The sequence below is a fragment of the Hippichthys cyanospilos genome, chromosome 7 (assembly GCF_059441005.1).
Source record: "Hippichthys cyanospilos isolate Australia breed blue-spotted pipefish chromosome 7, RoL_Hcya_1.0, whole genome shotgun sequence".
NCBI lineage: Eukaryota > Metazoa > Chordata > Actinopteri > Syngnathiformes > Syngnathidae > Hippichthys > Hippichthys cyanospilos.
The window spans coordinates 13,485,424-13,511,079 of record NC_142375.1 but is presented as its reverse complement, the minus strand read 5'-3'; the positions used below and the strand labels follow the sequence as shown (position 1 = coordinate 13,511,079).

At 39.6% G+C, this 25,656-nt stretch overlaps 1 protein-coding gene across 1 annotated transcript; it reads left to right on the top strand.

Annotated features, from left to right (window-relative positions):
* Nucleotides 1-2,649: 2,649 nt before the first annotated feature.
* Nucleotides 2,650-24,115, top strand: prss12 (serine protease 12). The gene is made up of 13 exons (XM_088420456.1): nt 2,650-3,091; nt 3,892-4,030; nt 6,007-6,179; nt 6,250-6,400; nt 6,504-6,682; nt 7,852-7,993; nt 8,090-8,310; nt 11,243-11,384; nt 15,283-15,488; nt 16,064-16,142; nt 17,398-17,520; nt 20,636-20,931; nt 23,070-24,115. Exons 1-13 carry the CDS (start codon nt 2,776-2,778, stop codon nt 23,399-23,401), a joined length of 2,499 nt encoding a protein of 832 aa, XP_088276582.1. The 5' UTR covers nt 2,650-2,775; the 3' UTR covers nt 23,402-24,115.
* The last annotated feature ends 1,541 nt before the right edge of the window (nt 24,116-25,656 follow it).

The window sequence follows — 25,656 nt, the reverse complement described above, 5'->3', positions numbered from 1 at the left end:
TTATATAGGATAAGCAAATATGTAAATACAAAATAAAAGTATTTTACGTGCATTAGATAAGATAACTATATAAAAAAAATAGTAACCAAATTTTTTTTTCTTAATTTTAAAAATCCATTTGTGAAAGCACATTATACTCTAGTCTGGAAACTTAATAATAATGAAAGTACACTGCCACAAAGCAGCTAACTGCATTCTAGCATATTTGATTGTATGATATTTTTCAAATGTTGTAAATCATTGGTATCAGGTAGAAATCATATGTCACAGTGTGAAAATGTTATCATTTTCAAATTATTGGACGGTTCACATGTGGTGTTATGTGTACAAATGTGTGACCAGTCCTAAGTGTTGACAATGTCTTGTACTCATTGACGCTTTAATGCTAATGGCTGATCTATCATGCAGTTTTCTGTGTCTCCAAAGCAGTTATGATTTGGGAGTCACAAAAATTTCCCCTTACATCAGCAAAATAATCCAATGATCCTTTTGCAGAAGTCTACTAGTGCTCTTCATATCAGTGCTGCTTTATCCTATTCAAACACCCAATAAACAATGCTGTTACTGTATGTCTCTTGCCATGGGAAAATGTCTTAAACTGATCTATATACAGTAACAACAAAACTGCTGCCTACAGGAGAACTAATGCCATATATTTGTGGAAAATCTAACCATCATGAGTGATAATTTTTCAGTGATGTCTGGGATCGAATGAAACTGGAATGATATGACTTTCGCAGTCTTAAATTGTTTTCTTGTGTTTATGAGTATGTGTGGTTGATATGACTGATTCAAGATTCAAGAGATTTATAGTCACATGTATAGTTGTACCACACAATGAAATTCTTATTCTGTTCACTTCCCAAGCAGCAGACTACATTCCATAATCGAACAATAAATAAATGGCAATAAATAAATAAATAGAAATAAACAACAAACAGAGACAATGTGGCTAATAATGCTGTGCAGAATATCATGTAGTGCAGTTGTACTGTACATTGATGTGGGTTTGCATGTGTCTGCTGCTGCATTGTAAGGAAAACTGCAAAAAGAATAGTGGGATCTGGATGGAGTGACTAAGCTCATTATAATGATCTAATTAATAAAATATGAAGTTACATTTATCTGCTAAATCAAAGCTTAATAACCCTAGTGAGAAACATGCCATGGAATGCAATGTATATTAGGATAATCAGATAGTGGAAGTCAGATAGTTCAGGGCTTGGCTCTGAACAGTGAATTTCTGCAAAACAAAACAGAACAAAAAATACAGTACAAGTGGTTACAATTACCTATACGAGGCATTTCTAAAGCCTGGCCTGGGAGGCCTGGGAGGTATTCAAATTTACAGCCTCTGGCATGAAATTAAAAATGTGTGGCCTATCAGCAATATTAATCATAGTAAAAAATACACAAGTAAGATGTACAAGTAAATGTACAAGTAAGATATATTTTACTTCACCAGAATTTGGTGGATCCTAAAGCATGTTGGCATTTCAAACACTTTAAACGTCTTCTTAACATTTTTCGTTTTTACATTTTATCTGTACATATAAAACAAACATTTTGAAGACAACTGGTGGAGAAGAATCGAGTGGTGGAGGTTGGCCCTGGAAGAGAGAGGAATGAAGGTAAGCAGCAGCAAGACAAACTATATGTGTGTGAATGAGAGGGACCCAAGTGGAAAAGTGAAAATACGTGGAGAAGACATAAATAAGGTGGGGGATTTTAAGAATTTGGGATCAACAGTCCAGAGCAATGTAGAGCGTGGATAAGAGGTGAAGAGGCATGTGCAGGTAGGCTGGAAAAAAGTGTCATGTGTGATGTGTGAAAGAAGAGTTTCAGCTATAATGAAGGGAGAGGTGTACAAAATGTGGTGAGACAAGCAATGTTGTTTGACTTGGACACAGTACCACTATAGAAAAGATAGGAGGTAGAGCTGGAGGTAGCAGAGATGAAGATGCTGAGTCTCTCCTTGGGAGTGACCAAGATAGGGTACGGAATGAATACATCAGAGGGACAGCACATGTTTTGGGGGATAACCAGACCAAGATGGTTCCGACATGTCCAGAGAAGAGATAGTGAACATATAGGCATACAAAAATTAATATTAAACAATACGTTTAACTCAATAACGATGATGTAAGCTAGCTCCGAACGTTAGCCCCACCGAAACCATCAATTTTTTAACCGTCTGTCCCTAACTCAACGAACTGAAATTGAATTTGAATATTAACATTGAAATTGTGGAATGCGCAAACTGTTTTTGCATAAAACAGAAACACTGCATCACTATGCTGTGACGCAAAGTAATAAAGGGATTCAAATACAAAAAAAAATATTTAGTATCTTGTCTTTAAAGGTTAACGATACAATACAGATTAAATTATTTGTATTGTTTTAGGCTCAAGGCAACCTTCCACCCGATGTGTAATAAAGCGTAAAGAGCTTTATAATGCCCCCAAAAATCCATATTTCCAGTTATGCTGGTGAGAGTAATATAAAAAGAATGCAATAGTAGTGTAATGCATTAACTTTCAAATATAGTAATATTGTAATTGTAATTACTTTGAAATGCCAGTAATGAGTCATAAATAACGCATTACAGTTTTGAAGTAACTTGCCCAACACTGCTCTTCATTGATCTGCTCCCACCTCACTCTCCCTCCCGTCCCACGCCAGTGCGATGCGTGTGGCTGGGAAGCTTCTCTCTCCTCAGCTGATGCTATTCGCTCCGCGGGCGAACCTCCGAGATCCAATCGTCAGACCCCCGGCATGACGGCGGTCTTCCTCGCTCTCACGGCCGCGCTCCTGTGGCCGAGCGACGGCCACTCGTCGCTCATTCAGGCGTTCGGCGACTGCGCCCAGAGCCGCGGCTCGGGCGCCGCGTACCGGGGCGCCATCGACATCACCGAGTCCGGCGCACGGTGTATGAACTGGACTGAGGTGGGCGGCTTCACGGAGCGTCACCCGGGCAAAGGCGTCGGGGAGCACAATCAGTGCCGGAACCCTGACGGCAGAATACGTGCATGGTGCTTCTTCCGGAACCAGAGAGGCAGAGTGGACTGGGGTTATTGTGACTGTAAACAAGGTAAACATGCGCGCAACCCTCGGAACACGTCACAGGTACAGAAGAACACCATCTCCGTTAACATTCGCTGGTTTCCCTGCAATTGGAATTAGCATGCTGTCAAAGTTGTTTAACACTGCTTGCAAAATGCTTTTCCAAAAATAGCACTCAACGTATTGTAAAAATGTGTCTACTGTATATCACAGTTGGGAAATCTTTCGATAGTGCAAAGAAACTGAATGTAGTGTGACCTTAATCACAGGGTGAATTCAGAAATAGTGGTTGTCAGGCAACATCCAGTAGGTTTTATCAATGAATTTCAAAACATGCACGCTCACTAGTTAGTTAAAGCAGTGGTCAAATGTTGCTGAAGCTGCTTGTATGGGTCTTTGACACATTTACAACAGTCTTGCAATCATTGAGTGTATTTTTACTATCATTACAAATTAGGTGTCTACAGTATGAATTTAAAAACAAAAGGTCAGTTCCACAGCTATAGCTTTTGAGATTATTTTATTGCCAGTGCTCACTAATCATACAGCGTTATATTAATGCACATGCAATTCTAGACTTATTTTGTACCATTTTTCTGAACTGTGTTGAGTAGACTCACCGAACGATGATTTGAGATTTACTATACGGGGCATGAAAAAAATGCATGTATTCAAGGAATTACATTTTGCTAATATTTGCATTGAACCTATGTAGTGATTGTTGCCATCTCAGATCAGGTTGCTTTTGCCTGTAAATGGAGCTCTTTTGTATCATTTTGATGACAAAGCCTTGCTTTTAAACGAGGGCTCTCTGCTCTGCATGCCAAGGTTCAGTGCGTCTGCAAGGGGGCCGCTCCAAACTGGATGGCAGGGTGGAAGTCTACCTGGGGGGACTGTGGGGGCCCGTGTGCAGCGAAGACTGGCAGGATGAAGACGCTACGGTGGTGTGCAGGCAGCTGGGCAGGGGGTGAGTCCGCACACATGCGTACGTTGGACGGCTGTCATTATCGAATCTTTTTTAAATCAATTATCCTATTGATTATTTCATTGACCCTCCCACACACATTAAAAAATATATATATTTTGAGTTAGGACATTTCGACTTTATGTTTACTTTTTTGAGACTGAATATGACTTCACCGAGTAGATATAACAAAAAAATCATTGTTTATGATCTACACATGATTTGCATGTGCTAAATGATAAGCAAATGTGATAAACAACAGCACAGTCACAATTGACATTTATAGTCAACAAACACTAAGTACCATTTAGTGCGCATTTAGTCTATTGAAAGTCACTTACAGATCATGCTTCAACAATATAAACTTAAAATTGGAGCTTCCTGTTTGGTACGACAAGGTCAATGACTTCCTGGTAGTTTACTTGTTTTGCTGTTTTTTCTCCTTGACGAGCAGAGTTTCAGACTGAGAATGTTTCATGCCTGTCTAGCTTCTCTTATTGTACACATGACAGGATGTTTGCAATGACAGGTTTGTTGTTGAATAATACAGCCCAAGTGCTTTTTGGGAAGTTCACAACTTTCCTTCTTTTAATTTCAGAAGCTCCATGTACTAATATTGTCTTTAATGAAAGCCCACTAACAACATCAATCAATGTGTGTTTTTAAGCACACATATCACATCAGCCATTCATCCAATAGGTGGTGCACCTTGACTACAAACTGAGTCTCATGTCAAGATGGTCTTTGCGTATGGGTTTTCTGTGTAAGTGAAAGAACAGGGGATGGCATAGTCCTGTTAGAGTGAGAGCTAAGTGAGCATGCAGTGCTGAACTCTGACATGTTGTCATCATTTGGGTGAAATTCCATCTCCCTTGTGTCCTTTTTTAATATTGTGCCTTTGATGAAATGCCTTTGATGTAAATATGCACAAGGGTTGATATTATTTACCCGACTTGGTCAACTTGTCCCCCCAGCCCTAATGCATTCAGATGTATGGGTTCGGCAGACTCAATTGGATCGGCGGCCTACAATATTTCTCCTATTTCTTTACAGAATTACCCATTTCACATAAAAAGAGCACTGGTTTGAGAGACTGTACAGTATGTAGTTTTATGTGCAATGCTCTTGTGGATTGCCTCCACATTCGTTGCAGGTGCACCATAAAAAATCGCAATGCTATGCTGTCTTCAAGTATCTGACAGATGATGAGAACATGATTGGAAATTGGTGGGAGGGTTTTAGAATTTCACAAGGCCATTGGACGCCACTACTCCTCTTGCCTGTTTTCCTCTTTTTGTCATTGACCTTTGCATTCCAAACCTCCAATCCCCGGAGGTATTGAAATAACTTTAGCACTGCGCTTATTTACCTTGTTACCACCACACCTGCTATGCACTTCTCTTACTCTCATCTCAGCTTGAGTGCTTCTTGCCTAACCAGGAGTTAGATCTTCTTTCAGCTCCAAATAAATCATCATAGAATGCAACACTTAAACTTAAAAAAAGGTCACAAAAAAACAAAACAAAACAAAAAAATATACGGTGTCATGACTTAGGGCGCCACAGTGCACACTTCCATCTGTTGACACTAAAACCAGCCCTGGCATGCATGCCTGCATTTTCATGCGAGAGGCAAACTCATGGCAGAAAGCAGAGCACACAAATGTCAGCCATATGTCTGGCAGAATGATCACTGATGGGCGTCACATGGCCAGTTATTGGACACTGCAGGGTGTAAAAGTGCTTACAGTATATTTGCTCGGGAGTGGCATATCATGAACTTGCACGTGGCTAAAGGGCATTTCAAGCCGCTTGAAGCCTTTCTGCTTTGAAAGTCTTGTCAGCAGCTTTGCAGGAGGAAAGAATTGGCAAGCAGAAGTGTTACTGTGTTCCCTGCAAAAATCGTGTTTGTTTCTTAATTCTGTACTCATTCATGCTCGAAAGTCTGGATTTATTTTTTGAGCCCCAAATTCCCTCCAGCCTCTCAGGTCGTGCTCACGCGCTCCCTCTGTCTCGTCCGAGCACGGCAAAGCTCCACTGGCGTGCTGTCCACTGCCAGGGAGATGAAGCTGATCTGCTCCAGTGTCCCAAAACCACATGGAATGGAGGCGAGTGCTCAATGACTGCAGCTGTGACCTGCACTAAGCAGCTTGGTAGGTCATCCTCCTGAACGGGCAAGGAGATGTGGGCCAGTGCTGAGTTGTACGTTTACATTTTTACCAGATGCAGTCTTGCTGCCGATACGGCTGGTAGGAGGCAGGTCTTTGTCGGAGGGCACGGTTGAGGTGTTTCATGCGGGCCAGTGGGGCTCAATATGTGATGACCAGTGGGACGACAGCGATGCAGAGGTGGTATGTCGACAGCTGGGGCTGAGGTGAAAGCACGCGCTTTTGAATTCATAAGTCATCAACCAGAAGCAACCAGACAGAAAGTCTAGTCTGGTTTTCAATACTTCCTCTGCACTTTCTATATTTCAGTGGTGTAGCACGGGCATGGGGCCAGGCCCATTATGGAAAGAGCTCGGGTCGTGTGTGGCTGGATGAGGTGAGATGCACAGGAAATGAACTCACTGTGGAGCAATGCCCGAAAAGTGTTTGGGGAGAACACAACTGCCTCCATTCCGAGGATGCTGGTGTCTCTTGCAGTCCTCTGATAGGTAAGCGAGGCTACCTGTGCTATTATTAGTTGCTGGTGCTTATTTTTTCTTTTTTAAACAAGGGTGATGCCTACACCGCATCACAGGTGTCAAACCCAAGGCCCATGGGCCAGACCCGGCTCACCACAACTTATTATGTGGCCCGCAAAAGCAAATTATGTGTGCCATCTTCCGTGATTCTTGCAAAAAGTTTGTACCAAAATTTTTGTTTGTACAAATTTTTGTAGTTAATCCTAACTTTAACATGTTGTAAGAATTACTTTGTTACGCTTTGTATAGTAACTTGAATGATAATTGAAGAATATTGAGTATTATCATTTACCTCTGATTTAAAACTAGTAATCTATCAATCTCTTGTGTATATGTACTGTAATACAGTAATACAATGAAAGGATTAAACATTTTGTTTCTGCATTATAATAGCCCTCAAAAGGAATCCCAAACTACAAAGTAGCATCAAAAAACATGACTCGACACCCCTTCTTTAGATAGTCCTAATTCTCTGCAAAAATATAAAGTAAGTTGCCCCTATTACTCCAGCACCATCTGCTGCATATAAAGCAGTCCTTCTCAAACAGTGGGTCAGGCCTGATGCCGGGGGGGCATGGATAACCCCAGTGAAAAGGCTTTATTTTTGCCTGGTGAATCGTAATTGCAATAATGTAAGGACTGGGATATATATTCTTCTAATTTTTTCAGGGACTTTGATGCCCCTGGTTATTTTTTTTCCAGTTTTAGAGTAACTTGTAACATGTCTAAATACTGTAAAAAAAGTTGTTGAAGGTGTATTTTTTTTTCTTTTGTTAAAAAGGGTACAGTTTTAGGTATACACTATTTATAGATAACCTAATTTATAGTCGGCACGTGTGTATGGGGAGACATGAAAGGTTTTCTCTTTCCGAGGAGGGGCTTTGCAAAATATACCAGGGAAGCATTTACAGTATATGAATGAACATGACGCAAAAGAAATAATGTTCCAAATACTGCAATTAATGACTATGACTACTCCAATGTCTATTTCACCCAAAACTGTTCCAAAAGGGCTATAGAAAATAGATGGGAGAATGGATATACGGTTGAACTCCACATTTTTTGTTTCCAGGACACAGGGATATTTTATCACCTCACATCATCTCCCAACTGTTAACGTTTGTTTTCTATCTCCACAGATGGTACTTCTAGGTTAGTGGGCGGGACTGGGGGCTACGAGGGCCGCTTAGAGGTTTTCTACCACGGACAATGGGGAACAGTGTGCGATGATGGCTGGACAGATGCAAACACTCAAGTGGTGTGCCGCCAACTTGGTTACAGGTAATTACAATGAATAATGCCCTGGACGGTTTGTGCATTGTCATTTCCTATTGCTGCTTTATGTTGCCTGTGTTGCAATGTTGTGCTAATATGCAGGTCAGGCCAAACTCTGGTCCCTGAAGGACTAGACATCACGCCTGTCCCCCGCTTCGGGGTTGCTTCTGGTCCTATTCTTTTGGATGACGTGAGCTGCACAGGCAAAGAACCCAGCCTGTTGCTGTGCAAGCGGGAGGAGTGGCTCCGTCATGACTGCACACATCATGAAGACGTTAACATCGCATGCGATGCAGAACGCCTAGGAGATGGGCTTCCCACCAGTAAGACACAATCTTATCTGACAATGACAACAATGTCAGGGTACGCTGAGTATATGCAACATGCTCTGATTAATGCAAGGTAAGAAATCACAATGGCATTAAGACAAGACCATTCCAACACTGGCATTATAGCAAGAAATCAAACCATTCAGATATAGATTCTGCTTTCATTTCATCTATTCATGGCACAAAATAATCTAAAATCCAGAAACTTTCTATACAGAGCTGCTGACTTATGATATCCTTTTTTGTGGTTTTAATAAACGTTAACACTAACAAAGGTTGCTATAGAAACCTTAAGATAACCAACCGCAGGGACAGAGTTCATGGTCATGATGTATGTGCTAAGATGTTTTGTTGATATGGTGCTTTTATTCCAACTGGTTAATACATTAACTATTGACCCTGCTCCTGATGTGTTTCACACACATATTCCAGAGCAGCCAGGCATAGGAAACCAAAGTCATTTACACCAATTTCCTTTCTCTACTACGTAATAGAGACGTTTCTAAGCCTTTTTTTGTCAAACTCAACCTGTCTTCAATTAAAATCTCATCTTCGAAAAATCCAACATCCCTAAAGTGGCGGATGGTGATGTCATATGACATTTTACAAGCAACTGTTGATTAGCCTCCCCTGCAGTAACAACTCCACTGACTGTAAATGTACCTGCTTGGCTAAACGTAAGTCACTTGCTTGTGACCAAACATTACATGCAAGCTTTTGTGGGCTCACAAATTGCTTGCTCCTGTAGTGTCACTTGGCAAAAGTAGGAGGAAAGGTATGGGAAGGTCAGCATTAATTTCACTTTTTTCAATGGCCTCTAAATTAGAAATATGTGATGGGGTGGGGGTTCATTTATTGTTACTGTTAAATGCAATATAAAATAAAATGGTATGTGATAAGTCTGTTGAGAGTCACAACAAAGAATGCATGCGAGACTTTTCTTTGGTGAGAGATCACACAGTGGAGACAGAAATAGCCGTTTCACATGCTGGGGGTTTATTGATGCAGCTTAGGTAGCTTTGGCAGGAGCTCAAGGAACATTCTCGGCTGCTAAAGAATTATGTCATTATGGCAAAGCATTTGTGCGTTTCCTTCTGCAAGTTTGTGAGTGTTTATCTGTGGAGCCTCCCCTATTGCTGATTGGCTTGTGTTGATTTTGGAAAGGACAGACAATAAGGATAAGCCAGGCAGGGCTTTTAAGCAGCACTTTCTTTCCTTGCTTTTTTACTTCTCTCTTCAGAGAGCATCACGCTGCGGTCATGTCAGTGCATAAATGTTGCAAGGGAAAGGACAAAGATAACGAATCTTCCACCACCACCATAGATATTATCTTGGCATGTAACCTAAATTGGTATGTGGGTGGCCACAGTGGACGTCAGATTATCCTCTTTGGGTTAAATGAATTACATGATGATTGCATATTGATGCATATCCAAGAAAAACAAGGATTGCTAAAAGACTTTATGTGACAATGAGGGTTTTCAAGGTTGATCATGATTCACAAGGCTCAAGATAACCAATCACCGATTCTATGACAAGATGGGATAAGAAGCCTTTTTAAAAAAATTACAAATTCTTTTAATGCCAACACGTTTACACTGATTACAGAATATAAAAAAGATATACATATGATACTTAGTGCTGTCAATCAAAATTTTTTCCGCCTGGAGTTCGTAAAGGCTCTGAATGTTGTAGGGCTATCTTGGTTGACACGCCTCTACAACATCGTATGGACATATGGGACAGTGCCTTCTAATTGGCAGACCAGGGTGGTGGTCCCCCTTTTCAAGATAGGGGACTGGAGGGTGTGTTTCAACTTTATATGGGCAATTGTGACCCTGTACCACAGATGTCAGAGTTTCGGCGGTAAGTCGAATTAATTTCCAGTGGGGGTTGGACTCTGCCAAGGCTACTCTTTGTCACCAATTTTGTTCACTATCTTTATGACAGACAGAATTTCGAGGTGCAGTTGGGGCGATTAGGGTGTCTGGTTTGGGAGTCTCAGCATTGCATCTCTGCTTTTTGTGGATAATGTGGTGCTGTTGGCTTGTTCTTGTCTTGATGTCCAACTTTAACTGAAGACTCATTGTTGGAATTACGGAGGGCTTCGAAATATTCTGCCCCCCATCACACAACGTCTCAAGTTCAGGTCAGCAATGCCCTGTATCTCCTTATACAGTGTTAATGGTGCATTACTTCCCTCTCTTGTGACGCTGGGTGGTAGACTAGAATTTCCTCAAAGTTGTCCGGAAGTCATTTTCCATGGCCTCACCGAACTCCTCCCACACCCACGTTTTCCCTGTGTGTAAGTGAAGTGTGTTAAATATGTTTAGTAAAACACTTCATACCTTTCTTTTCAATGCCTAGTTATCTTCTAACTGCATCATGGCGGTATAACAGTCTCTTTTGGGGCACTAACTTTATTTTTTACATTCAAACAAGATTGTGTATCAGGGCTGTTAGATTGCTTCAGTCTCCACTTTAGGATTGAGTGTGGGAGTGCTGCAGTGCATTATGTGGTGATTTTCCTTTGGAGAAAAAAAAAACAACACACGATTCACTGAGGGTGTGATAGGAGAGGCACGGAGTAGCGAGGGATCACTGTACACCAATTAACAATGCCCGAGCGGACTGGCTCACGAACCGTATGTTTGACACCCTTGGTTTAAATAAAGCAGCAACTGTTTTGATTTATGCTGCCAATAAATCCAGTTGAACGGAAAATAAAGCGTGGATTTGACAGAGAGACATTGGGATTAAATACATATAGCTTTCAAAACTACAAAAACACACAAACGATTAAGTGGGGCGATTTGCAGGAAAGACAGGTGTTGCTGCTTCTCTCTTTGTTGGAAACACGAGTGCACATGCCCATGTATCTGCGTGTGTGTGTGTGCGCGTGTGTGCATGTGTGTGTGTTATCCAGGTGTCCCAGTGAGGCTTGTGGGAGGAGAAAACCCCAGAGAAGGGCGGGTGGAGATCTATCTCTCTGGACAGTGGGGGACGGTGTGTGATGATGGATGGACTGATCAGGATGCTGAAGTCGTGTGTCGACAGATGGGGTATAGGTATGTGACCTGATGTTTGCAATGGAAGCTGTGCAGCATTGGAGTTGCTGATTGTAAATGGCAAATGGAATGCACCTATATCCTCCTGAGACCCAGCTTATTCATTTGTGTCCATTGTAGTGGATTGGTCTACCGCTGTAGTGTCAAACATGCAGCCCGTGGGCTGGTTCTGGCTAGCAAATTGGTTTAATCTGGCTTGCAAGAGGATTTTTCAACGTGAAGTATAAAAATGAGCTGTTTTTTTTTTTCAATAAAAGAAAAACTTGACATGTTTTACGATTATGTTAATGTTTCATAATTAATAGTGATGTTGTGCTTTTACTATTTTAGACAGTATTAAAAAAGAATAAGCAATCTCAACATGTTGTTTTAAAGTTATATAAATATATACCATGATGTTATTGATCTGGCCCACTTGGAAATAGATTTTTTTCCATGTGGTCCGCAAGCTTAGAGTTTGAATTCCCTGGTCTATAGCTTTTGACTCATTGGAGCTACTCTAAGCCTTAGTTTGCTCAGTAGAGGACATTCTTGCCTTTCCAGTCTCAGGTTTGGGTGGGAACCAATTAATTTTTTGCGTCTGGCTGGTACAAAACTGACACAACAGTGGACATAAGTGGGTTGAGTCTCAGGATGCTGTACCACTTAAGCTTCACCATCGAGTGGCCAAATCACTTTACAAAGTCTGGTTGGTTGCAGCAATTAGGGAAGACAATTGCTCAAATTCTTTCTACATGAAGAAATGTGAGTTTTGTTCAAAGTCTAGAGCTGGATCTAACTAAAAATGTATGGAGTGATCTAAAGAGGGTAAAACACATATTCTTTGCACCAATGAAACGTTTTCTGCCTTGTCTTCATCAAAACTGAGCATTATTATCCTGATCAGAATTTCTGATACTGAATGGCATTCAAGCTGATTATGCAGAAAGTCGACATAAAGTTGAGACCAGTGAAAGCACTGTGGTACCTTTACTTACAGACGTCTCTTATTGCAAAAAATAAATAAATAAATAAATAAAATAAAAATATCAGGTTACGAAACACCTCTTTGGAAAAATATTGTCTTTTGTTACAAAGGGAGATACGGGATATGAAAGACAAAAATCTTTGGTGTATGATCATGATGCACTTTCATCTTTGCATGCTTCATCCACACTTTCTGTAATGGAGGCGAGGCTTGGTGGTGAGAGGTGCGGGAAGGTGAACCCAAAAAAAGCAGGGAAGCCGGGAGGTGATGTGCTCAAAAAGAGGATTTATTGCCATGCACCGAATAGGCAAAAGGCGAAAGACACAAGATACAAAAGTAACACACTAAACCTGAAACCAAAACCAAACTCACAGGGAAACAGTGACAGGGAGGCAATGGACTTCTCGGGACAGCAACACGCAACAACATTAGACATAGGCAGTGTCCTGACAACTAACTGAATGCACATTGGTTCTTAAATAGACTCCACTTAACAAGGAAACACGAAACAGCTGAACAGAAACAAAAAGCTGGTGAAGCTGATTGGATGCCACTCGGAGGGCAGGTACACAGACAGGTGGAAACAAATCACTCTAACGAGACGTGAGGGAAACCAAATAGGAAAATGACACAAGAACTAAGAAACCCACAACTTGAAATTACAAAAACCCCCAAAAGCAGACAAACCAACACTAATCCACAACAGAAACATGACACTTTCGACCAAGAGTTCACGCTGTAGAGCTACCAAACATAAAATTGACATTAGCTACGGCTAACATTGCACATTATCACATAAAAACACAAACATACCACTTTGGACTGCTGTAAACAAACTGATAAACAATTTCTCTTGAATCGCTTGTAAACTAGCCTGCTGTCGGGTCTGACTGCACGTTAGTGAGAGCGCTGAATAACATAACACAGGAAGTACTTCGCATCATCTTAAGGAAAACTTGGGTAAACTTACATGTTCAAAATTATTCAAAAATAAATATTATTGCTCCTATGGACTTGTAAATGATGCCTAGATTTGTGGAAACATAAAACGAAAATGTACAAATAATACAACCAAAAACAAAGTTCTCTGCATTCACCACCAACACATCAGCGCCATCTCAAGGCAAACAAATGAACTGCGTTCATATTGTCAATTGCTACAGTTAATATTATTAATTTAAAGGGTTTTGGAACAGATTAGGCTTATTACATGTAAAAACATCCGCTCTTTGCGAAACATTCTTGTTACAAAGTGACTTCCAGAATGAATGAATTTTGTACAAAGAGGTAGCCCTGTTGTTCCTTTCTCCAGGCATGCTCGGATCCTGCCATAAAATGAAACAAAACACTTTTGTGAGCTGTTGAATTGCAATGTGATCATTTCGTATGGTACAATGCTCACGCTTAAGTGAATCCAGAACTTGCAGAATCCATCATCACATCATGGACTTGGCATCGCTTTCATTCACATCCCCTCCTCTTTCTTTGCCTTTCATCTCTTCGTTTCAAACGGTGCCGCTGTTTCCACTTAATAACTCATCACACTCAAGCCGAGCTTTGAGTTAAACATCAATAGCTAACCTCAACTGTTGTTTTCAAGAACAATTTTCAAAACGTCTTATCCACGAGCTTGTCTGTAATTTTATCACTTTTAAATGGTTTAGCTGTACATCATTTTGAAACCTAAAATAAACAACCTCTTTGGGGAGCACATAGTGCTAAGTGACGGGCTATCTCATCCACTCTGTCTCTTATTATCTCGTACCTCTGAGATGCTGTCGCCTTTTCCATAACAAGTAATTATCGGGGGAGTTCTGTCATATGGACACCAAAACTGCGTTTCCTCTCCGACATCACATGGCTTGCCGTTTTGTTCCACACACGTGCGTGAAGGTGAAAGCCACATCTGGAGGGGATCAGTCGGAGAGCGCAGTGGAGCGTGTTGGTGCAAAGGGCAAGTTAGGATCATCATTCTGTCTGAAGCAGGGTGTGGTGAAAGGTCGTTAAATACATAGTGCCTCCCATGTGGTTCGACGGTTCTCTAGGGTGATAAAGTAAAAATGTATACAAATTATATACAGCCTCATCTTTGACCCAAATTGACCCAGATGACACATACCGAAATTATGCTGTCACACTGAGTCATACTCAAACTCTGAGAAGCTTTTGCACAGTATGGAATTGGAGGCAGACTTTTTTTTGGAAACACCATATTTTCGCATTGCTTGTAAAGATAAACATTAAAATGAGAATTGCCTTTTTAATAGCAGTAATAGTGTCATATTTTGAACACAATGGTAGACAATAATATTTTGAAGAATGATGGGGGTTAAATTACTATGATATCTTTACTTAATTACAACCTACTGTGTGGTCTATCTAGTCACAGAGGTTTACAATATGGAATCAGATAACAAGGCGCCGGTCTTACGTTCTAGTGGTTGGTATGTCAATTAATTAAATTATAGAGTAGCAGTTGGGACCACAACATTTTTTGGGGGGGGGGTTCCATGACAATTCTTTGCGGTCCTATCGATTGAAGCAGAAATCACTGTCGTTTAAATTATTTTGAATTGAACATCATTTTGAATCAAAGATCGAATCGTAGACCCAAAAAATAGAATCAAATCGAATCGTGACTCAGTCAAAAATTCCCACCTTTAATAAAATCCCATTCTTCAGACTTCTGTTTGGCATAAATGCCCCTACAGTTGCAATAGTTTGTAGAACTTAAGAAATACCAATATCTAGCCTAATATAGTGCTCTTGTAATATAACTGACAATGGATACTTGTGCTGAGCTTACCAAGTAAGTGATGATCTAATACCAAGCCAATGTTTAACCACAATGATGACACGGTTATCAAACAGGTTTGAGACGTTGCTGATTAATTATAATAACACACTCAACCTGGCACTTGTCCTCTCTAGCGGGCTGGCCAAGGCCCGCGTGATGGCGTACTTTGGCGAGGGGACGGGTCCCATCCACGTGGACAACGTGAAGTGCAGCGGCGACGAGCGCTCCATCGCCGACTGCATCAAGCAGGCGCCCGGCACGCATAACTGCCGCCACAGCGAGGATGCAGGAGTCATCTGTGACTACGGTGTACTCCAGCCTGGACACAAAGAGGTCAAAGGTGTGTCTGCTAGTTTGGTGTGTTTGTCTTTCTGTATTTTTGTATGATAGCAATTTGAGCACCCTGTGATTTATTGGTTGTGTCTGCGTGTGAACTGAGTCTGCACACCCTGTGTGGTATACTGTAGTCAGAAACTAATAAACCAAGATAAATCACGATGATATTTTTAGCATGGCCCCTTTCAGTGTGAGTAAATATGTCCAGATGGTGAAATGGACCTTTTCTATGTTATTGCTTCAGCTTGTCCGTCACACATGGGGACACACTCACATTGCTGTTTGTTTCTTGCACATTGCACTAGCTGTGGACGCTTGCACACCGTGTCGTAAATCAACACCCTTCAGGGGATATTTGCCTCTGGAAAAGGGCCTAACCTTTTTATGTTCAGTAAGTGATCATTTTCCGTGTGTTGCCTAGTCCAATGCTTATCATAAAAAAGATTCATTTCAAGCCCCTCTTAGGAAAAACCTCGAATAAAAGCAACATCCGAGCTTGAATTTATGGTTTTGCAATCAGACATTCCAGCAATTCTCACACATGCTGATAGATAATGATCTCTCTTCTGTCTCAATCAGCGCCTGTCAATCAGATTTGTGGGCTGCGTCTCATACACACTCGCCAGCGTCGAATCATCGGAGGAGAGAACTCTCTGAGGTGAGGCTACAATGGGATGGAACCGAGATTCAAAAAGGCATGGCTTCTAGAACACGTTTGCCAGTTAACCCTTGTTTGTCCATTCCTTTAAACTTTACATCAAAGGCATTTCACATCGAAGGGAAAGCATGAACAATGATGTAGGGAGCTGAAATTTCACCCAGATGGTCAAAGTTCAACATGGCCTGACCACTTTGTTGTCACACTACCAGGAGTGTGCCATCTCTTGGCTAAAATATGACGTGGCAGAAAATGACCTCAAAATAATAAAAATACTGCACAATGGTTAAAACAATACAATATACTGTACTGTATTTTTTGGACCATAAGGCACACCTGATTATAACCAGTGCAGCAATTAAGTTAACTTTATTCAGCTTAAGTTTTAGATATTGTATAACCCTAAAAAGAAATTTTGCTACTAAGTAATCATTTGTAGAAAGAAGTAACCATATTTAATGGAACGGAAAGTGTTGTTTTATTTATTTATTTATTTATTTATTTGAGAGGGAATGAAAGGATTATAAGTGGACCATATTACCTGATAAATGCTACTTATCTAAGGTGGAGTGAAAGGAAGCAGTTTTATTAAAAGTGACAGTATATTAGGTAGACTTGGAGCAGTAAAATCCACGTTTAAAGCCCTTGGGTCATACAGTATGTTGACCCAGTTTGGCCTTTGATCTTGAAAGCTCAAACGTAAATCGTTTAAAAACACACATACACTAGGAGGGTAAAAATTACTATACTTTGTCAAAACGGGTAGAGGTTCAAAATGGCTCCACAAGTTTATTTCTAAATGCTTGCAAAATTGGATTTTTTTTCCTGCAATGTTTTTGCTAATTTTTACACAAGGAATTTGTAGAACCATTGACACCCTCAAGTAAATTAAACATTGTATGTAGACCTCCTGTGCATGTCCAATAATTAAGGGATGCACTGTAGATTTTTTAACTATATAATCATGTATTGCGTCTGCTTGTACATTAGGTATACAGTATGAAGGGAAAATAGATGCCAATTAATTTTAGTGCTATAAAGATGATGAATTGATTATTGTAAATGTCCTTTGCAGTGTTCCTCATACACAACTGTTTTATATTGCAGCTTGACAATTCATTTTCAATTTTGAACGTCTAAGATGTGCATTTCCAACGCTGAGTCCAACCATTCTAGTGTAGACTGTACCAAAAACACCTTTGCCGCATCCATGCCATTTTATCATCGTGTTGCTACGTTTGTATTTGTGTCTTAGGAGCGGCTGGCCATGGCAGGCTGCAATACGTTTGCGGGGGTCCCGAGGAGATGGGAGGTTGGTGTGTGGCGCGACTCTGATTGACACCTGCTGGGTCCTCACATCAGCACACTGCTTCAAAAAGTAAGAACATTAGTCTATTTGTTTCTGTACATGCACAAGCATATCAGGGAATGCAGTCTGTAATAAGCTCTTTCAATGCCATTGACGGTTATAGGTGACAAAGATCCATTTTTAATGGGCTGGTAGTGAATGAGTAATTATTCTACTCATTACAGGCATATGTTCAAGAATAACAAATATTACTGCCAAGATAATCTAGAATTTTTCAGAAAAAACAAAACATTTAACATATCGACTGCCATTGATAGCTATAGATGTCAAAGATCCATTTTTACTTGGCTCGTAGTGAATATTAATAGTAACAAACCAACATCAGAGATGCATTAGGGGGTCCTAGCTGTTGTATTATTGTGGCTCACTTTCCATACTTGGCCCACTTATGGATGGCCAATAATATGAATGGTTATCTGTGTTGTAATAGCGCCTAGTCAGGGTTGTGGCATGTTACGAAATATACTGCACCTCCCTGTGACCTAAACATTAAAAGAAGAATGTAAGATTGTACTTTTTGGATTAGAAATTACTCTGGATTTACCAATCAAATCTGTCAAAAGATGCGTTATTAGAAAAACACACATTTAAGATGCTTGGGTGTAAGTTGCATTTTAAAACAGCACTCTGAATAGCAGAACTCCCAATGGCACCCAAAATCCCAGTTCTCTAAAGCCCCTATTTCATTGAGGCTCAAACGCGGGCAAGTATCCATGAAGGTAGTGGCTCTTTTGAGCTTGTCAGTGAGCATTCAAGGTCACCAATGTTTACTAAAAAAAACAAGGGTTGCTAAAATCTAGCCAGAAGTCTAGCCAGGCACTTGTCGCAATCAGAAAATGTTTTATTGTGTTCACAATTTATTTTAACTAGGACGTTTAAAAACACTAACGATTTGATTTGATTGTCCGATTTGTCATATTGCAGTTGGCGAATTAAACAGAATTTAGAAAAAAATCTTATGAGAGAGTTCATATGAGTTCTGCAGCATTCCTGGTAAACAGCCCACCTATTGGATTTATACTTTTCCACATAAACACTGAACTGAATAGTGGAAGTTTGGCTTAAAGATAAAATTTCCTCTCACCGTGTTTTCGGTAAGGATACTCTATAATAAATTTCCCATGACTGACCACAGGACGTCTTTATGTCCAAATGTGAATCAAGATGGACAAAAACTTGGAAGTCCCACAGTGAAGTGATCAACTGTGGTTTAGTGCTCACAATAACAGAGACATATAGTCTATCCATTAACTTCATCCAGTTCACTAATGCACACAGCAGAGAAGCCAGCAGTAAGGAAAAGTGGTGAGTTGTGACAAAACACTACATACAGCCTGCGTTTCATTTCATCCTAAAACCTAAATTGGTCACAGACCCCACACCAATAAATCCCCCTTTTCCACATTAAGGAGAGGAAGAAGTAACTCAGTATATCCTCCTCTTTACCTTTTCGTGAACCATTCTCAAGGTCTTTTTACAACTGGAGGTGAGAAAAAAATGATTGAACCACATTGTGATAATCAGAAAAAAAAGACTAAAGATTGTAAGGAACAATAAGATGGTGATGAAAATATGAATATACACTCGTACAAAAAGAATGTCACCTTTCTTGCTTCCTACACACAATGGATGAATCAAACAATGGAGCCGCCTAAAATGTATATTTTTTAGGAATTCATTGGAAAATTCTCGTGTGACTTAGGGTATAGGCGTAGTCACTGCAGCATGTTTGGCATACTTCCCTCTCCTCAACTTTTATTTGAATACATGTTTTTTTTTTTTTTTTCTTTTTTCGAGTGTCACTTTCCAACTTGCATGTCATGTCATGTATTGCACCACTACTGGTGCTTCGTGCTGCACTGAAAAGACAACCTGATATCATTTGGACTCCTTGTAGCTAGCAGATTATCTCTATTTATATTTTGTGACTGTACAGCTCAGGGCCTGCCAAACTGTAACAAAACTCCAGTGACCATTTTAAACATGGAAAAGGTAACTTGGGCATCACGATTACTTGAAAGTTAATATTTACTGTAAAAGTGACACCAAATGCATTATCGGATGGAAGGAATGTGTGTTTATAAATGTATACGTGTTTAGTTAGCTGAATATTCTCTTTGGAATGTTGCAGTATTTTCGAACACTTTCTGTCTTGCCTCTGTCGAAAGGTCTCATTTTCCGGTGCCCTTTTCTTGTCGGTTGGCTTCAAGATAACTAAGTCTTGGTCTCCTCACGAAACCTTTTCCAAAATGCCCAAACATGTCAACAAGTGACTACAATCACCTCTTCATGTGTTCGTCTCGCGACTCAAATCAAATCATAAACACGCTGACAGGATGAAAGATTTACTGTTATCGTTTTTAAAATCTTTTGTGTGTATGTTTTTGTGCTTATGTGTTACTGGCAAGTTGGTCATGATCATTTTTCTATTTTTGTAAAAATATATCTGCAAGATTGATTTCTTACAAACATTTGTTCAAGGATCTATAAAAATCCTTTACAAAATGTCATGCTGTGTTGTGAGTGCATGGGCGTGTGTTTACATGTGTGTTTGCATGTGTATGTGTTTTTTGTGCATGTGAGCACATTCACATTTGCATTATTGCTCAAAAAGTGCATTTTCAATTACCATGCATTGGGAGACGTTCGTTTTTTTTTTTCTAATATGACAATATGAACTGAGAAGATCCACACTTGATAGATCAACTGCTTTATGCACACGGAAGTCTTGGAATCTTTTTCTAAAAAAGCATATTTCTATTGATGATTGACTATTTCTTTGAAACTTTACAGATGAAGCAGCTTTTGTGCAATACTGCAAATGTTTTGACACATGTGTAATACCGTGTTTGAACTTGACTGCCTTTTCAAAGGTGTTCATTTGACATTGTGTTAAAATGCAGAATGTTATTGTCTGCCTTGGTGAACGGTTGCGCCACATTAGTGTAACTGTATATACTTGCTTACATAATTAAGCCAAATAAGGGATCTTCTTGCAGCACAGTTCTACACTCACAATATTACGCATTCTGCATTGCTAACTATTTTAATGATGCACTTGGGAATTATCCGCTAAATGAAGCTCATTCTATCAGTGTTTCTTCTCCATGTATTTTGTGCACAGGTATGGAAACAGCACCAAGCATTACAAAGTAAGAGTGGGTGACTATCACTCGCTTGTCCCTGAAGAGTATGAGGAGGAGTACGGCGTCGATCAGATTGTGTCGCATCCAAGTTACCGCTCCCACAGCAACGATTACGACCTGGCCTTGGTTCGGCTGTCACCGGGTGCTGCGGGCCACGCACCGCGGGAGTGCGTGTCATTCAGCCGTCACGTCCTTCCCGCCTGTCTGCCCCTGAGGAAGGAGAGAGCACTCAAACAAGCCAGCAACTGTCACATCACCGGCTGGGGTGATACAGGTGAGCACTTGTGTGTGTAAGTGTGTGCGTGTGTGTGTGTGTGTAAGGGTGAAGGCGGCATGGCTCTTGGCTGCAAAACAAGCTGGGAAATTGTCAGAGATGAAAGTATGCAGTGTCTTCTTAATCTTGCCACTGCTTTTTTTGTGGTTAAAATTAAAGACATTCAAATGACAAAAATACATACAAATACTGTACATACAAATACTGTAGTATGTTGAATGGTGGTTAACTATTTCAACCCCAAAGACATTTTTTTTCACATTTTTAAGGGTCCAGACATTTAATTCCATATATTTACCTATATCTTTTCATTTTTTTCTCAGTGTTCAGCTAAAGAAGGGTTTAAATCGCTGGTACATAATGTAATTTAATATTCTAGGTCCTAAAGTACTAAAGAACTTCAGAACCTATCGTAATTGTTATTATAATACTTAAGTACTTGTAATTAGTAAGTAATTTAGTTATTCATTATTAATAATTATTACAATAATCATATACATACAATACATACACATATTATATATATATATATATATATATATATATATATATATATATATATATATATATATATATATATATATATAATTATATTTACAATGATTGAGTTAATCAATTTATTCATTTTAATTTAGTAAGTAATTTGGTACTCATCACCTCAAGTAATTCTGTGTAAGAAAGAATTAAAGTAATTGCTTAGTTTATCACTGCATTTAATACCAGCTATTTTTTGACTCTCCTTCAGTCAAACACTTGAAAAAAAGGAAGCAAAGTATAAATGAGTACCTTGGATTGAATGTCTGTACGCTTAAAAAAAACATAAAAATATGTCTTGGGGATTGAATCAGTTAACTGTCAACATGTATGCATGTAACCAATGAAAGTCCTTTTATTTACCAATAAAGTCATCTATTATGTAACCTTACATGAGAACCCAATCAGTTGCTTGCATATGCAAAAAAAAAAAAAAACTACTTTAGGGTCAAGTGTCTTTAATATTAAATCCACGGCTACTTGACTCATAGGTAAGTGTGTGTGTGTGTGTGGGGGGGGGGGGGGGGGTGTTTTATTAGTTTACTCGAGAGCGGTGACAACACTGACTATTTTAAGTGTCTTATGTACTGAAGGGTGGTGGCTGTTTGACTCAACAACAAGCTGTCTGCTTTGCACATTTCATTTGGCACTTTCAAATCAGTCACACGTACACAAGCATATTTTAGCAGCCTAGAACTTTAATAGTACAACACCCAAGTCATGGAAAGAGTGTCTGGGCTATGTATAAAATTTTGTTGTGGTTCCCAACTGTTCTATTGATCTATTGATGTTTTGAAGCTGGGGGTGGAGTTGAATGTGCAGCTTTTCTGGAGTTTGCAAGGTCTCCTTGTGTTTGTGTGGGTTTTCTTTGCAGTTTCTTCCCGCTTTTCAAAAACATGCATGCAAAATAACTTGACATAAAGATTCAGTTTTAGGCTCATTGCTTTTTAAGATGTATATTTTCCCATTTGTCACAGAAACATGGCGTCATCTTTCGGTTCAGATTTTACTTAACATATCAATGACTCCTGTTTTTTTAACTAACGACAAATTCTGGATGGCAGAAAGGTTTTTATATTTTAACAAACACAAAAATGAATAAAAATTGAATGAAATGACCAAACTAAAAACCAAAAATATCAAGAGGGAGCCACATAAGTTTTAAATGACCATAAATGTCAGACTATAAGACGCTACTTTTTTCTCACACTTTGAACAGGTGCGGCTCACCTGCATTTTTTTTCACTCGCCACCACGTGGTAATTTACCAGTAAACAAAGTAAGGAAGAAAACACCATCAAAGTATTGATTTTGAGTTTGAACTATTTTACTTACCCCCAGGGGGCACTCTAACAGTCCGAGGGTGTCAGTGTTATGTTGAAATTATGTTGGTTAGCTATTCTACATTATCATAAGAAGAAACAGATAAGGTGCCCTTTTGATTTGGGAAAATTCAATGATTTTTAGGTGAGCCTTGTAGTCCAAAAAATACAGTTTTTTTCTTATCATATTTTCTTATAATCACAGAGAATGAACCAGTGATCATTTGAAGCTTTTTACGTGTGAGGAGAACGTGTGAGGCCCATTTTTGAATTTCTCCGCAGGCCGCTCATACTCCAAGACCCTCCAGCAGGCGACGCTCTCCCTCCTCCCTCGCCGCCAATGCCAGCAGTATTTCCACGGAGCTTTCACCAGCCGCATGCTGTGTGCCGGGAGTGTCCAACAAGAGAGACGAGTGGACAGTTGCCGAGGTGACAGCGGAGGACCTCTGGTGTGTGAGCGTCCCGGGGGAGGTTGGGTAGTTTATGGGGTCACCTCGTGGGGTCACGCCTGCCGGACGCAGCAGTCGCCCGGCGTCTACACCAAAGTGTCCGCCTTCAGCTCGTGGATACACAAGGTGATGGCGCACAATGAGGGAAAACAAAGAAGCCGATAAACACAACTGACCTCTCAGTCTCTACACTGACCTACCTGATTGGTGAGTTGAGTTAAATGAGGGTCACATGACCAAAAAAAGACATTGCCGGCCTTTTTGAGCCATAAAAGCATGTCTGTTGTAAGCACTTATTTATATAGGCCGTAAAAACTTCCTTACTTATGTCTTTGCAATCTTGCATCAATCATGCATTTTTTTAATGTTCTGTATTTTGTCACTACATGTGTTAAATGTGAGTAATAATGTTTAATGGGACCATAGGTATTAAAGCATGCATGTGTGAAGTGATTGCATGGATGTCTGCAGATTTGCACTCAATCGTCTGCGCTTTTGTGGTCGCTTGTTTGACAAAGCGAAACACACTCTTTTCATACATTTGTCTTTTTAATTTTTATCTTTTAAATTTTGGTGACATTTTTCAGGTCTTAGTCTGTCATGAGGGCATCAAAACGTATGTTTACCCTTTGCAGGCGTGATTAGAAATCAAAGCACATCAAAATTCTTCAATTTGTATTTACTTCCTGTGGTGATCATGTAATGCGCAAGGAGATTTTAACAACGGAGGACAATCTGATACACTTGAAAAAAGACAGACGCTTCTGGATCCTTTCTCTTTTTGTTTTTATGATTTTGTCTGTTTCAATGTATTGTGCTGTTTATTAAAAAAAAGTGTATCTTTAAAAAAAGAAAGTAAAAAAGATCTTCCTTCTGGTATTCATGTCTCCTTATTAGTGACATTGCATCCGCAGATTTGTTTACAATGCCCCCTCATAAATATTTCACCAATTTGCTTTTTATACAATTAATCTATTATAAGTGTGTTGTATATACACACACTATATATATATATATATATATATATATATATTATATATATATATATTCATGCATTTAGTTGAACTGCCTGGTGCTTCTGTGGCGATGGACCGACCGGGTCTGATTGTGAAGAGGCTCTTACTTTAAGCCATTTCCTGGCAATATGAAGGGGTCTTTACCCAATTTGAGCCCCTTCTTCCTCAGATGAGGTTTTGAGTTTTTCCTTGCATCTCTAGAGGCTTCAGGGATTTCCATTTTGAATTTGTGAAGATCTCTGTGATTCTTTCACTTGTGAAGAGACTCCTTTTGCGAGTCTATTTTGATTAAATGCTATATAAAAAAAATGATTTGACTTGACTCATCTATTAAAAAAATGGTTACGCTGTTCAAAGTACTGTTTTATTTAAACAAGTTCTTTCTGTCTGTAACTGAAAACTAAGAAAAACATATACTCGCACACAAGTAGCAGTCTCGATCGCTTTCATCCTCTGTCCCTGTCCCTCTCTTTGTCTGCCCCTCTCTTTCTCAGTTATGTGACACCTTGTCTACAGGAATAGCTCCCATTTTCCGACTTGTTCCCATTTACTTTAACAGGCAAACATGGTAACACGTTTAAAAATGGGGCGAGCGTGACAATGGCAAGCTGACAGTTGCCTCGTGTAGTTCCATTACCGCTTTTCAAATGTGGAAGAACATAAGTGTATTTAATAACCCTTCTATAAATTTACCTCTGGTGTGAAAATCATTCTCAGTCTTGTACAAGAGCGCCCCTGTGTGGTTATCTAAAAATGAGATGAGACTAATGCGAAAGGTCAACAATCTGATACACACTTCTGAAATCACATCTTCTCATAACTGTTGAGTCATTTTTCGAAGAGGCCTGCAGGATATTCTTGTGACCCTTGAGGCAACCTGATGTTTGTGTGCAGTGACACCAGACGCCAAACACATTTTATTCCACATTCCACATTCCTTTTCGTTATTCCACATATGAGTGCATGCTATGCAAATTTTGCACAATTAAGGTTACGTTATTTGCTGAATTTATTATTTCATAATTTCAAAGCTTTACAGTATGTATTTTAATGTCAATTTGAATTTACCTTCTTCTGTTAGCTTTTATGCATTTCTTATAAAAACCCAAATTTAAATGTTTTAAACGATTATCATTAATATATACAATCACCAGCTGCTACATTAGGCACATCCAAAACAAGATATTTGGACTCATGCTGAGGGTTGAGTAATCTCTTATAAAATGGCAAACATGGCTCATAAAAAAATTTGAATTCTAAATTCTTAACTCACAAAGCAAGATCATAATTCAGAGTAAAACAAAAAAAAACACACACAAGCACGCACACACACAAGGAAACCTAACACACATCGATACAAGGATCAATACAAGAGTCAAATATCTGGCACATGAAAGTAATAAA